General features: G+C 36.6%; 1 protein-coding gene across 1 annotated transcript; it reads right to left on the reverse strand.

Moving 5' to 3' along the window:
- Positions 1-3,318: 3,318 nt before the first annotated feature.
- LOC109060284 (hepatocyte cell adhesion molecule-like) lies at positions 3,319-12,864 on the reverse strand. The gene is made up of 5 exons (XM_042746263.1): positions 12,688-12,864; positions 11,367-11,642; positions 11,039-11,281; positions 4,671-4,832; positions 3,319-3,706 (listed from the first exon to the last, which is right to left on the reverse strand). The coding sequence occupies exons 1-5, from the start codon at positions 12,743-12,745 to the stop codon at positions 3,429-3,431; spliced, it is 1,017 nt and encodes a 338-aa protein (XP_042602197.1). The 5' UTR covers positions 12,746-12,864; the 3' UTR covers positions 3,319-3,428.
- Positions 12,865-15,853: the final 2,989 nt, after the last annotated feature.

A 15,853-nucleotide genomic window follows, 5' to 3' on the forward strand; every position in this document is an offset into this window, starting at 1 on the left:
ATCTGTAAAATAGCTGAAGTTGAAAAGAGGATAGCATCTACAAATGGATAATGATCCTAAATACACTTCAAAATCCACAATGGACTACCTCAAGAGGTGCAAGCTGAAGGTTTTGCCATGGCCCTCACAGTCTCCTGACCTAAACATCATTGAAAATCTGTGGATAGACCTCAAAAGAGCAGTGCATGCAAGACGTCCCAGGAATCTAACAGAACTGGAAGACTGTTGTGAGGAAGAATGGGCAAAAATCCCTCAAACAAGAACTAAAAACTCTTGGCTGGCTACAAAAAGCATTGACACTTGCCATAGGGGCTGCTACCAGCCAGGTACTAACTATGCAGGGTGCCCAAACTTTTGCTGTGGGCCCTATTCCTTTTCTATTATTTTCAAAATGTAAAAGATGATGAAAATAATGGTTTTGTTTAAAATATAAATGGAATGTGTCCTCTGTAACTTTATGCCTTTTGGAGATCATTTCATCTTCCACTTGCTTAACTGTTCACACATTAACAGAAATTTTGACCAGGGGTGCCCAAACTTTCACATGTCTCTGTATTTAAACTTTAATCAACAAGTACAATTGACCATGATATCCTCACCTCATCTTATTCCAGAAAAGTCACTCATCCAATGCAGAATGGAGCTGTACAGCTGCAGCTCACATGCATGCATGATGGAGTTGGGGGAGGTGTCTAAACTAGTTGATGCACAAAATCAGCACCCTGAAAAAGAGATTGACTGGCACAAAGAATTTTATTCATTTTGAAAATACTAATCTTCAATGTGTTTAAATACAAATTACATTTGACTTTTATTCCAAAGGTTTTAAAATACAAAATAGTATTTTGTATTTCAAATTCGTATTTTAAATACATGTACTGTATCTGAAATACTGCCCCTCCCTGGATACGCCATACAATGAGGTTGTTTCCATGGTGTCTGGCAAGTGAGAACATGGCATGTGACATGGATGAAGTATTGTGTCTGGACCCAGCCCGGAGGAGAGATGGAGCCTAGATACACCCAACCATTTCGCCCAACAAACACACACACACACACACACACACACACACACACACACACACACACACACACACACACACACACACACACCATTCCTTGGGAATAACCACCTTTTCAGAATTGTTTGGTTCTGTCTATACACACGATTGATGTATTTCTTTTCTTTCGTACTAATACTGTAATACTCGTAATACTAATTTCATGTAAAACTGTATTCACAACCACAAATGCTTACAGTAAAAAAAAAAATTGTTTGGTTTCAATCTTGCTTTCGTGTTTACCGTGAATCTTTCAACATCTCTCTGCCAATTACTTTCAGTCTTGTACAGAAATGTACATAGGAGCTCATGAAAGAATTTAAAAATAACTGTGTATATGATATCCAAAAATATAATATTATGGCAAAGGTGTTTGCAGCATAAGACAAGTGTTTGCTATTGAGATGTGCTTGTGTGATATTTTGAATGCAGTGTTTCATTTTGCAGGAGACGTGAGGCATTTTGCATTTTGTCTGTGCAATTCTTGGATTGTGTGTAAAGTTTTGAAAAAAAGAGGCAAAGTTCTGAAAATGTGTGTAGGTAGTTGAAAAAATGATAAAATAAACTTCAATTTTACTTTTCAGAGCAGACATTGATAAGCTGGTGGTTCCCTTAAACATTTCCGATGTGGTCTGTGCATATTTGCAGCATGTTTCTGTATTTGGTTGTGTTGTGAGTATTTGCAGCACATGTGTTGTCAAACTGATGAAGATGTTTTTTTAATTTGCTGGTGTTTTTTTCTATTCTCATTTGCAGTGCGTGCGCTGAGCTGCATCCTGCTGTATAGTGCGGTCTTGGCCACCATACTATACAGCAGGATGTTGACATACAAACATAACAATTGTTCTTAGTGTGTATGTGCGTTTGTATAATAAATATTACACACATACATATTTATGCATGCATGCAAGATAATATATTTTTATTGAATGCTATGCTTTAGAAAAAAATAAAATCTGTTTACCACATGACTGGCCCCCAAAATAACATTATTGCTCATTTCTATTATTAATTTTTTTTACCAGCTAGAGCAAGCTATGGATCAGTATTTACTGTGTGAATGGGATTAATAATCTTTTAAAATATTCAGGGAAATAAGTTTTGTCTTAAATGTGTTTTGTGCAGCCTTTAGCTTCAGAGGCCATATCATCTCCCTCACACAGGAAAATAGCAAACAATACAGGAAAAAGCTGACATGTCAGTGGGTGAAATGAGACACAGTTAACCACATCCCTAAGGCCTTCACATATGCTTATTAGATATGTCCATTAAGTGTGAAAACGTCACCACAGAACACAAGAAATTAAATTTTTATTTTGCTTTACAGAAGCATGCTTTGCATTTGCACCATGATTCAGTGCAGCTGTCAAAGTATTGTCAAAATGGGTCAGAAATAGTCTAAAATATATTCTGAGAAGATTATATATTGATATATATATATTAATGGGAAAATAATGTAAAAGTATAAAATGAAAACTTTGCAATTTAAAATAAACATTTTTCTTTTAAATTGCATAATTTATATTATATTTTAAACGATAAAAATTGATAGGTGCACAAACAATCAAATATATAAATGTTTTTATTTTCCACTATTATTTTCTCATAGAAAACACAAACAAAAAGGAATAATTACTCTATGTAATACTGATTCATTCAGCTCATATTGTATTATGAGCTGTTCATGTTAATAATGAGCTGTTCCATTATTCAACAGTATTTAAAATTGTCTTGTGATCCTAATCAGTGCACATCAAATGTGATTCTATACAAAGTATGTTGATTTGCGTTTTATTACTGATACATTCGCTTTCCCTTTTTGCTTGCAAAATCTTTTTAAACCGATGTTCAATTGTTGTGGCTTCAAGCTATACCCACTTAACATAATAATATCTTGACTTTATTTTTCCTTTATTTACGAATATGACGTAAGCACGCATGGAGGAATTATGAAAGTATGCCATTTCATAGGAAATCAGCCCGACAACTCTAAAATATAAATAATTATTAGAGGCTATGGAAGACGTACTAGCTCATTAAGTAAATTTTGTTGATTTCAAACAAAAAAGTATAGCGCACAAGTCATAAGGACTATTGTTTATAGAGCTTGTAAATATAAACCACCATCTATGTTCCTTGTATGAACAAGAACCGCTTTGACATTATGCCTAAGATTGCCTTTGGTGTTTGACAAAAAGAATGAAAATAATGCAAGTTTGGAAGAACATGAGTACATTGTGAGAACATGACCAAATTAAAATTTTTACCATGCTATTTCTTTAATGACACTCTTACCATCACAGTATGGCTTATGAAAATCATTCCATTTAGGCCCCATGTTACTCTTTCAGTGAGCATACAAGCATCTCATTCCATTGGTCGGTAGGGCTCTTCATTTCTCTTGCGGTGTTGTTTATTCCTAGGGCGAGGTAAGGAAGGAGGATATTCCTCATTGTCCTCTGGCGGTGGTGGAGGTCGAGCGCGGGTCTGGGCTTTGGGTTGAGTCTGAGTTTGTGTTGGGGTTTGTGGAGATAGGTCTTCTTGCGGGATGGGGGGTGCCGGTTGCCCCCTAGCAGTGTGTTTGGATCTGGCTGTACCGTTAGGAGCTTCATCTTGAAAAACCCTCAGCCTGAGCTCCTCTTCATCTGGAAGATATCAAGATGTTCATAAAATTGTAATTGTTTTCATATGTTGAAATTGGTGCATGATCCAGACTGTAAAGTTATTTTATTATTATTATTATTATTATTATTATTATTTTGATGGCTGATGCCACTATTTAATTTAAAGATAGTAATTAGCACATGCTAAGCACGTTAAGTTAAACACTTTAACCAACGGTGCATTTAGTGTTCTGGTAAGTTTGTTTTCAATTCAATTGTATTTTCTCAAATAAAGCCAAAGTACTAATTCTACATACAGCACACAATGAATAAAAGCATCAGCCTTGGTGATATATTGCAATATAACCATAATATAAGTAAGGGATAAAGAACATGCTAGTCACTTGCTAATCATGCTAGTGACATGCTAGTCACTTGCTAATCATGCTGGAAACATGCTAATGTAATGCTAGTAACTTGTAAATCATGCTAATGACATGCTAGTCACTTGCTAGTCATGATACCAACATGCTAGTGACATGATAATCATGCTGGAAACACATTAACGACATGATAGTGACTTGATAATCATTCTAGCGACATACTAGTCACTTGCTAATCATGCTAGCAGCATGCTAGCATAAAATTTCTTATCTATTTATCTATCTATATGTCTATTTATCTGTTTATTTTTCTGATACTTTAAATTAGTTCAAACTGAAAACCCTCAAACTTTAAGCTTTTAAAACTACTTCAAACTTTCTGGCTAGGCTTTTTCAAGCCAACTTAAAGTTTGTCTCCAAACTTTACTATCTAGTTATAAGTTACTCTTACGTATATTTTAAGGTGTGTTTTCTTAAAAAAACTGTAAATTGCTGATTGTGTGGATTCTTAGAAAACCTTTACTGCTGATTGTTCTGTTTAATGCCTCAAAGTTTCATTAGTTTGCCTTTTGTTGAAAATACAAACACTGCATAATTTCAGAGGCAATGAAGATATCTCTTACCTTGTTGGTGCTTCTTTTGTTGGCTACAGCTTCGACACACACAGATGACTAGAACACATATTAGCAGCAGCAGAAGGGCTCCTCCACCTGATAAAATGCTCACCAAGGTCCAAAAATCAAAGCCAAAGAGTTTGCGAGCACCTGACCCTTCACCTGCAGGACCTGTAAGACAAAAACAAATGACATGAAATCAGTAACAAAAATGTGGATCATTAAAAACATCTATTTTAAGCTGTTAAAAATCTTAAAAACTGTATTATGCATAACGCTGTACTGGCCAGTGTTATATCAACAGATGGTCCTTGAAATGTACAACGTCAGACAATCTTTTGGACACACTTGACTGAATTTTCTCCTAATTATCTTAAAACATTTTTTTTTAAAGCTTCAGGTTTCAATGCTTGGAATTACTTCTGGAGGCATATATAATTGTGTAAATTGTGTATGCATATAATTTTATTATCTACTGTTTAATGGCGTAAAAGCATCAACAAGTGTGCTGGAATCTACAGTGTTACACAGTACAGTGAGTATTCTGGGTTGTATTTTCTATTTTGCTTAAAAGCTTAAAAAGTAAATTCATTCATAAATTTAGTAAGCTCATTCAACAATCTTCAATTACATTAAAGGGGTCCTATTATACTTTTTCACTTTTTCAACTTTAGTTAGTCTGTAATGTTGCTGTTTGAGCATAAAAAGTTCTGCAAAGTTACAAGCTCAAAGTCCAATTCAAATGGAGATTCCACTTCAAAACTACAACAAACGACTCGTTTTGGACTACAATGCATATTTTCCGGGATTTGTGATATCACAAATATAGACGAATGGGACGAGACCTGGTTGAGCTGCACTAGAGAAGGCAATGAGTGTAATCACTATGTCGGAGACACGCTAGTTTTCCCAAGGCAGACAAACTTAGAGTGGTTACAATCATCCGGGTTTAAATCGTGCTCAAATTTATTTGACTTTGATGCAATATTTACACCGAAGCTGGCAGGCGGCTATGGTAAGGGGCATGACATTTTCCGACCAGGCGCCGAGTGGTGCCAATCACAACACACACTGGCCCAGCTAACCAATCACAGCACATTTTGTATTTCAGAAGGCGGGCCTTCATTTGATACAGGAACTATTCAAGCTGTTCATGACAGACGTGTCCGGATTGCTCGTGCGAAAAGTATAAAACACAGGCTTTAGAAGCTGCGGCTTGTAATTTCCCTTCACTGAATGATATGGCCTATGTTTGCTCGACCTGCGTGTGATATCCATGGTGATGTGCGGTGTGTGTTTGCGTGCAATCAGCCATCACGGCAAGAGTGAAACGTTTCAAAGTGTGGGCTCACATTACAAAACTAAGCGACACAAGTGTCAGATGCAATATATGCAGTAGTGTAATAGTGAACGAAGGAAGTAACACTAGTAAAATAATGAAACATTTACTAACAAAACACAATATCTACCTCAAGCAATGCACTGTATTATGTCTCGCGGCTCCAACTCCAACTGAAACTCGCGAGACACATTCACATTAAATCTTGATTCGGTAGAGTTACACTCACGAGACTAATTAGTCTCACAAAAGTACATTATTTCCATGTGCAAGGCTTGCCGTTTAGTGGTGGAAATTTTTATTATTTCAAGAGATTTGTTCATTTTCAGTTCATTCACCAAAATGATTCATTCAGGTTCATTCACTGATTCGTTCGGTTACCATTTCTCAATATTACATAAATAAGCCAGCAGGTGGCGAAAAAGAGTCAACGAACGAAACATTGTGCCACACAGGACCACAGTGCTAAATAAATACAGACATACAACAATGAAGTAAAGCAGTATAAACCTATACACAACTAACCTACTGATAGATTTTGATTAAAAAAAATACATATAAATATATACAGTGATGCCTAGCAGGTGTTCCATCTACCTGTACATTTCACTGACAGATTTTGTTATAAATATACTATGTATGGATTATGTACACACAGCAGTGTGTGTGAAACATGTCTAGTGGGCATAGAGGAGAGTGTGTTACTACAGGTGGTTTGTACAGGCCCACTCACCTGTGTGTAGCACACTTCGAATTGCAAAAAAAAAAAAAAAAGGTTCAGACAGTTTTTCTGTGATGTTGCAGGGTTGGAGGATGGAGGTGAGATGATCTATGTTTCAGAAGGTAGGGGGTTTGTGTGGGGTTTCAGAGGAGGGCCGGGTTATTTGAGTTCAGGGCTCTCACAGCCTGGAGAATAGCTGTTGAGCAGTTTGGCGGAGCGGGCTCTGATGCTCCAGTACGTCTTCCTGCTGGTAGGAGCTGGAAGAGACTGTGAGAGGGATGGGTGGGGATACTGTTGGCTTTGCTGGAGCATCGTGCAAGGAATGAAACAGAGCTGCTCGTATGCGTGCAAATAGAAAGCCTAATTCTGATACATGCGATGACTATCCATTATGACATGTAGGCATTTTTATATTTAATTAGCCTACAAAAAAATCTTATGCATTGCAATCCTTTAATTTTTTATATTTGGCATGTTTGTGTGCTGCTGTGCGTTCCTGTGTTTAATAAGCAGCGTGTACGCGACCCGCCTATACTAACACGCTCTTTAAATAACAAAGAAAAAACATTGTGCCAGACTTTAGACCAGGTTTGAGTTGGTCTATGGCGCAGTCTATTTTCAGCTCCTTAAAATAGCAAAGCGCCTGAACACACCTCTTTTTTTAGACCAGCACGCCCATGGGCGCACATGCATTTGCTTATTAAACGACGTGGCGCTGGATGGGAAAATGCGAATGGCACCGGACTGAAACTAGCAAACACACTTGCGCTGCACCTTGCTTCGTTTGCGCCGGGTGTATGATAGGGCCCTTTGTCTTTTCAGCCGGCGGAGAAAGAATAGGCACTGTTGTGCCTTCTTGGAGAGTGACATGGTGTTGGTGTTCCAGGTGAGATCCTCTGTGATGTGCACCCCCAGGAATTTAGTGCTGCTGACTCTCTCCACAGTTGAGCTGTCAATGGTCAGTGGGGGGTGATCAGTGGAGTTTCTCCTGAAGTCCATCACAACCTCCTTCTTCTCCACATTGAGGGACAGGTTGTTAGTGCCAAACCATTCAGCCAGCTGTGCCACTTCCTCTCTGTAGTGCATTTCATCGCTGTTGCTGATGAGACCTACCACCGTTGTTTCATCCGCAAACTTGATGATGTGGTTGGAGCTGAACTTGGCAGTGCAGTCGTGGGTCAGCAGCATGAAGAGCAGTGGGCTGAGCACAGCCTTGTGGGGCACCTGTGCTCAGTGTGGTAGTGCTCAAGGTTTTGTGGCTGACACAGAATGACTGAGGTCTTCCAGTTAGAAAGTCCAGGATCCAATTACAGACGGAACTGTTAAGGCCCAGCAGGTTTAGTTTATTAATGAGCTGTTGTGGGATTATTGTGTTGAATACTGAGCTGAAGTCGATGAACAGCATTCTGACATAGGAGTCTTTATTTTCTAGGTGGTTAAGATCCAGGTGGAGGGTGGAGAAAATTGCATCGTCTGTAGAGCGGTTTGGATGATATGCAAACTGGAGCAGATCAAGTGTGTTGGGAAGGTTGGTTTTGATGTTGTGCATGACTAACCTCTCAAAGCACTTCATCATGATTGGAGTCAGCGCTATGGGACAGTAGTCGTTTAGACAGGACACAGGTGATCTCTTTGGTACCGGTATGATTGTTGTGGAAGATATCTGTTAGGACATCTGCCAGCTATGCAGCACAGTCTCTCAGTACACGGCCAGGTATGTTGTCAGGACCCGCAGCCTTGCGTGGGTTAATCCTAGATAGGGTCTTTTCTTACACCGGCTTCTAGACAGACAGACAGAGTGCCCTTTCGTTGGTAGGTATGGGCAGTTTTTGTGCAGGTGTGTCATTCTGCATTTCAAACCATGAATAAAAGTGGTTTAGTGTATCTGGGAGGGAAGTTTCATAATCACAGGCCTGTGGCAGGGGCTTGCAGTCAATGATGGTCTGAATGCCTTGCCACAGGCTCCGTGTGTCTCAGCTGTCTGTGAACTGATTGTTGATTTTTTTGAGCATATGACCATTTTGCATTTTTGCATTCACAGGACAGATTGGCTCTTGCTGTTTTGAGGGCTGCTTTATCTCCTGATCTGAATGCTTCATCTCTGGTCTTTAGCAGCCCACGAACCTCTGCTGTCATCCACGGCTTCTGGTATGCACGTGTGGTGGTGGTCTTGGTGACTGTCACATCATCAGTGCACTTTTTAATATAAGCACTCACAGTTTCAGTGTATTCCTGCAGGTCTGTGTGATTGTTGTAGGTGGCTGCCTCTTTAAACATGTTCCGGTCTGTGCACTGGAAGCAGTCCTGTAGTGACTGTTCAGAAGAAGTCGGTCCTGAAGTTGTTCAGATGACCAAAGTACAAGGTTTTCTTGCATAATTAACATTTCAATTGTTTGGTCAGACAATTACACATTTATAAATCGGGGATTAAATGTGGAGTTATGTCTGTATGTTAAATATGAATATATAAACACGCGTATGCACAGTACCTATAACTGTGCTTTGCATCTGCTTTCTGCTAATTGCTGATCGAGACTGACATGCTAAATGGCCAACTGACCCAGTACACTCTCATTCATTTAATTCACAAATGAGATATGTACCAGGTCGGTCATTTCATTCAAGAACGAGATGTAGCAGTTCATTCAACTCATTCATGAAGGAGATGTACCAGTTCAGTCCTTTTGTTCATGAATGAGAAGATCACTCAATCTTGTTCAGATTAAAAAAAAAAAACTTGCTCAGTGAAGGGCGTATTTGTTCACTACATAAAAAAAAAATCACATGCTCCGTCACATCTCAAACTCGAAGGCTGTTGGCCCGAGGTTTAGTCATTCTGCTAACTGCACCGCGCTGCTCTGAAGGGAGGAATTTCAGTGAACGAGAAACACGAACGAAACAATTACGTGAACAAGAACGATTCGTTCACCTTAAAGGTTTGTTCAAAAAGAACGATTAGTTCACAAACGAAACATCCCTATTGCCTGTTAAACGTTTTATTCGCGTGCTGTTCTAACGTGCTCATTCAGAGCGTGTTACACCCTAAGTGTCCATACACTAAAAGGCCGGCCAAACAGCACCTGATTACTTAGTTATCTTAATTATCGTCAGATTGTGCTAATACTGTCAAAAACACACAAGGTTTACACATAAACAGTTAATTATGTCTAAAGTGAAAGTAAACAGTTGAGAGAAAAACAGAGGTGTGCAGCTCTTAAAGCAGCAGTAGCATACTAAACATGCTGCCGCTTTTCATTAAAGAGATAGTTCATCCAAAAATGTAATTCTATCATATTTTACTCAGCCATGTTGTACCAAACATATATTAATTTTTATTTGTTCTTGTGCTAAACACAAAAGAAGATATTTTGAAGAATGTGGGTAACCAAAAAGTTGCTTGTCCCCTCTTATATTAATAGTAGGAAAAAAAAATATGAAAGTCACTGGGGACCAGCAACTCTTTATTTTCCCACATTCTTCAAAATATTTTTTTTTTATGTTCAACAGAAGGAAGAAACTCATTCAGGTTTAAAACAACTTGAAAGTGAGTAAACAATGACACAATTTTCATTTTTGGGTATACTATTCCTTTAATGTTAATCAAATAAAACACAAAGAGAAAAATAACTCACTGCTCTTGACTGAAGAACTTTAATACAGTTGCTAAAGTTCAGCAGTAATAAAATAACTTGACATTTTAAACAACTTTTCACTTCATATCTTTTTGCATCAAATAGTATTGGTAACAGTATTGATAAGCAGTATCGATAGCGGTATCGATAAAATCTAAACAACATCCATCCCTAATGGGAAGTTATTATAATGCAAAATTATTTTAGTTTGTAATTAAGTTGTAATAGATAATTGCATTTTTTACAGTGAATAAGTATGTTCAAAATGTTTGACTGGTAAAATGTGTTTCCGTGTTTTGAGATGCCTTCAGTTATTAAACATAAAAAAACTAAAACTCACATTCACAGTCATTTTGTAAAAAAAAAAAAATTAATTTTCAATTGTCATTGTTTCATGATTGTACATCAACAGTAAAAAAAAAAAAAAAAAACACAATAAAAACAATAACCAGTGTATTTTATGAAACAAAAGTGAAATCATTAAAAGATCATTATTACTTGGATAGACCATTAATTCTGCCAGAGCAGGTGGTCTGTTCAAAACCCAGAAAAGTCATGATTTAGACTTAAAAGCAATTATTTAGACGTCTTATCATTTTTTAAAAAAAAAAAAAATGTATAAAGTTAAAATATTTAATTATAATGCAAAATCAGTACATTTAATTATGAAATTAAAATGACTTACATGATAATGTAATGCTCTCACTTTGTTCTTCGCTGATAGGATTTTTTGCATGGCATGAATACAGTTTATTCTCCTGTTTTTGAGCAGGTGTCAAGAACAGTTGCTTTTCACTTGTATCGTTGATGATTTGTTTTCCATTATACCAGGATATAGTCAGATCGTCACTGTATGGAATGCCACATGTTAAGTGTGCACTTCCATTAGGTTGGCAGTGAAACATCACAGTAGGTTTGGGGAGGTTAGCTGTGACAAAGACATGGTGGTTAGTTCCTATTTCTGTAAATACTATAGAAATGTATTGGACAGGTTCAAACATTTATCGTCTTACCATAAACTTTCATTTCCACTTGGCCACTAGTCTCTGTACCGTCACTAGCATAAAAACTGTATTTATATTTGCCGGTGTTCTTCAGACTAACACTTTTAAATGTTAATGATCCATCTTCTTCTATTGTTCCCTTTAGAGTGTTAATCTTGATCTTCCCATTTTTCCTGCTAATTAAGTCACCACCAGAGAGATGGGTCCATGTTATCTCATTAGGTATGTTTTGTGTTGGCAGCTTAATGGTGCAGGACGTTCCCTTTTCACATGTCTTTGTTGAGACTGCAAAAAAATGAAATCATTTTAGCATTTAATAAAATTCAGGGATGCTTATGTGGTTTACTATGAGGAATAAACATACGTTTCTCAGGGTGTTTTTTTTTTTAAATCAATTTCTGTTTAGACATAAGCCAAAATTAGACAAACAATTCAGTGTATTTTATTCCCAGCATTACTGAATTTCACAAAAATTATTCTAATTTCAGACTTTTTGAACTTGATGTTTGAAACCATCAGATCAGTGCTTGAGTAAATATTGATTAAAGCATTTGTTAAAAAGACTTTTATAAGACTCGAAACCTTACTGAGATGGACTTCTTCGTGAGACAACTAAAAATAAAGGTTTCAAGAGCGGTTTTCACAGCGATGCCACAGACAAAAACATTTTTGGTTCATCAAAAATTTCAGTCAGAACCTTTTATTTATTTATTTATTTATTTTTAGTGTAAAGAACATTTTAACAATCTAAATGATCTTTTTCCACTACAAAGAATATTTCATCTGATGACAAGATTCTATGGGTTTTAAATGTTCATCATGAAACCATCAATTCCAATAAAGTATCTATATTTATACCTCTATATCCATATATTACTGTGTTTTCTTCTAGACATGCAAACATACTAGACAAACATTCATTGCAGCAGTTTGCATGTAAATGTCACTATTTGCATTTTAAAGTGTCCAAAAATGACTGTAGAAGTATATTTGTACAAATGTTCTCTGTAAGTGCATTTGTTGCATTAAGGAGATATTTCTACCTGATCCGACTCTTAAAAATTAGCTTATAGTATTTTTTGATGAACACAAAAGTGAATTTAGATGTTCTTATATTAAGTACATTTTTAAGTTTTACAGTAATTTATAAACTATCATACTGAGCTGATATAAAATAAAGCACATGCATTCTTATTTTTAAATCACATTATAACTTTTGATCTCAACAACAATATTTTAGAACCAACAGTAAAATCCCTAAAATGAAGGAAAAAGAGCCTTCTTACTTTAGTCTATTAACATATCTATCTAAAATGAAATCACAACCTACCAGACAGCACAGCGAAGCCAGAGAATAATAAAAACAAGAGACTGTATTTGCAGCTCATTGCTCTTCTGAAAACGGCAAATGTTCCAGAACCTTTTGACGATCAACTGGAGGAAACAGAAAGAATTTCCTGTTTGCAATCAGAGCTGGCGGTTATGCAGACAGAACCATGAACTAAAGATGTCAGTTGTGCAGGCAGACGCAGAAATTAGCACTGAGCATCACAGGTGTGGAATGTGCTGCATTGTCAAGCAGGTGTTTCAGTCTAACAAATATAGAATGGATCTGATATTTTGTGCACTTGAACTTGGCCAGCTATTTTTTTCTAAAAAGTTGCAAGCACTGATTCAAAAATCATTTTATGCGATTTGGCTAAATAGAAAAATTATATAGAATATATATAAAATATAGATATCTATTTTAATTTTATACTGGATCAGTTTAGGACAATGTTTCTTAACTGATGGGTCACGACCTAAAAATGGGTTGCAGATATGTTCCAATTGTGGGAGGAAACACCAACGGTCGTATGTCAAACTATATTTTGGTGCAAATTCATCTGTCATTTTGCAAAATGGCGAATTATAAAGTACAGTATTTAGATCATTGTGTTTATTTCATATGCTGGGCTGATATATCACACTTTCCATGTGAGCCTGTGTCATGCTATTGACATTGTTGGACATTCTGTAAGACAAAAATCAATAAATCAATATATCAATAGCTTTATATGTTTAATAAAAACCATGTCATTTATACACCCGTGAATTTGTGTGTGTGTGTGTGTGTGTGTGTGTGTGTGTGTGTGTTTTATTTTTTTATTTTTTTGGATGACAATTTAAATTTCATACAATACTGCCACCTTCTGGACAGCTTTCCTTTTGAAATGCCCTTTTATTTATTTATTTATTTATTTATTGACACACAGAAGTGACACATTTTACACTCTATAATCACCTATCATTTATTTCTATGATATTTAAGCCCCTTCCTTGCGAGCCGCGACTCATCATGATTCTTGACTTGTTGTGACAGGCTACAAGATGACCTACGCTTAACCTTTAATAGGGCGGAGCACCGGGTTCTGACAGTGTGTCTCCTAAATATATATTAAAATTCCTCCTATTACCCTATTTGGCTACTGTAACCCAGATTAACTAGGTTTATACTCCTATAGTAATATTCCTATACAGCATGGGAATTAAACCAACAGAGAATAACCTTAATCAACACAAAAGGTAAGTATGAAAAAAATGAACAATTTGATTTATTTATAACCAACAGGGAAAAATTTAAATAAAGACTGGAAGGAATTATCCAAATGTCTGTTGTGTATTTTGTTGACGTGATTATTCATATAATGTGGCCAAAAAGTATAGAAGCCCAGTATAGAAGTCAGTATAATGCTGCACTCCAGGCAGGTTTTTGAGCCCGTAAGTCACGACTTCAAACCACGACTCACGACTTTGTAGCATTCCAGGCAAGTCATGCAAAACTGCCTGAGCGCAAGGAATTGTAGCTAGATTACTAATTTTATTGCAACCTTATATTGTCCTAAAGTCTATTTCTCACCGTGTACCACTTATATAAACACCACATCCGTAGGCAATAGGCTATTATCCGTAGGGGCTGCCATTGTTGTTTCGTGGGCTATGTGACATCAGAGCGCGGAACTGGGAGTACAGCGATCTAGTACAAGTTCACGGGTGGGAAGTCACGGGTTTGACTGCCGTTCCAGTGCACTTTCACGGGTAGAAGGTTGGAAAAACACGGGTTACTGGTTGCCTGGAATAAATTATTGGAGTTTTGCCAGAGGCGAATGTAGCAAACATATAAAATATGCCCAGTGTGATTTTTTTTTATAGAAAGATTGGAAATATGGGAGAAATACGGGAAAATATTTAAACGGAATGATAGCAGGATAGAATGGTTAAATAAGGGAGTCTTTTTACAGTTCCAGACAGTAGTATCAACTCAATTCTGTACCTGCTTGAAGTCACCTGCTTTCAAACGCTCCTGTGTGTTTTTGTGTGCGCGCTTTGGTTTCGAATTACAAAATCAAAAGTTTCTACAATGTGTTTTGCAGCGTTGAGTTTTGTAGTCAATCACAGGCCTCTCTGTTGAAAGCAGTGGCTAATCAGAGGTGTTTATTTTACTTTAGTCAGAATCAGCTGTGATCTAATTTTTGTTTTCGCAAGTTTACATAGTTCTACACACTCACGTATTTTCCTATTATAACAAGACAAAAACAAAGTATACACGATGTAAATAAGATATTCATTGTGTAGTTAGTTATTGATCATATCAGGAGTTTCCCAGCTAACAATTTTTGGTTCCCAGAACGTTATTGTAACGTTCCAATCCCCTAACCTCTGTACACCGATATGATCGCCCCGCTGTATATCAGTAATCATCCAGCACACTCGTGACCCAGTAGCCTATAGTATAAGCGGCATGGAAATGATCTGTATGGAGGCCTAATCAGTATCATAAAAAACACATCTTGACACATCTGTTTTTATGTTAAAGTAATATAAAATAATCTGAGCACACCAAACATCATATGTAAAGATTAAATAAGATTAAATCTGTCCATTAATATGTAAGATTACAGAGTTTCCAGATTTTACATTTATTCAGCACCAAATAAAAATGACTCCAACACAGAGTATGGTTCATAAAATAAGACATTTATTCACAGATATATAAAAAAGAATAAAAAATTACTTGACTTAAGTAGGATATCAGTATATTCATTTCTTACCACTGAAGTGTACAGTTTGTGCAGCGGGACCTTCTTTTGATCCGTAAACAAAAACTTCCCACTTAACATCATGTTCTCTTCAGTTAGGCTTTTTAAATCCCTCAAAACAAAATAGTTAATACATTATTTAATTATTATACTATTAAATTTAATTATTTAAATAATTTACCATAATTTGCTGCTGGTGTCTGGGCTTATTTATTTTTAAATGGCATGAGACTTTGTGACCTCCTGCACTTGCTATACTTAATAGTAATTTTATAATAAATCCAAAAGCAAGACGTGAGAAAAACTAGGGAGCTGAAATGGCAACTGAGCTAATGGGTGATCCTCCGCTGCCATCTACTGGATATAATGGTAATTTCATGTCATTTTCATCTTAAATCTTTGTTTTCCACCAGGAGA

The sequence above is a fragment of the Cyprinus carpio genome, chromosome A1 (assembly GCF_018340385.1).
Source record: "Cyprinus carpio isolate SPL01 chromosome A1, ASM1834038v1, whole genome shotgun sequence".
Taxonomy (NCBI): Eukaryota; Metazoa; Chordata; class Actinopteri; order Cypriniformes; family Cyprinidae; genus Cyprinus; species Cyprinus carpio.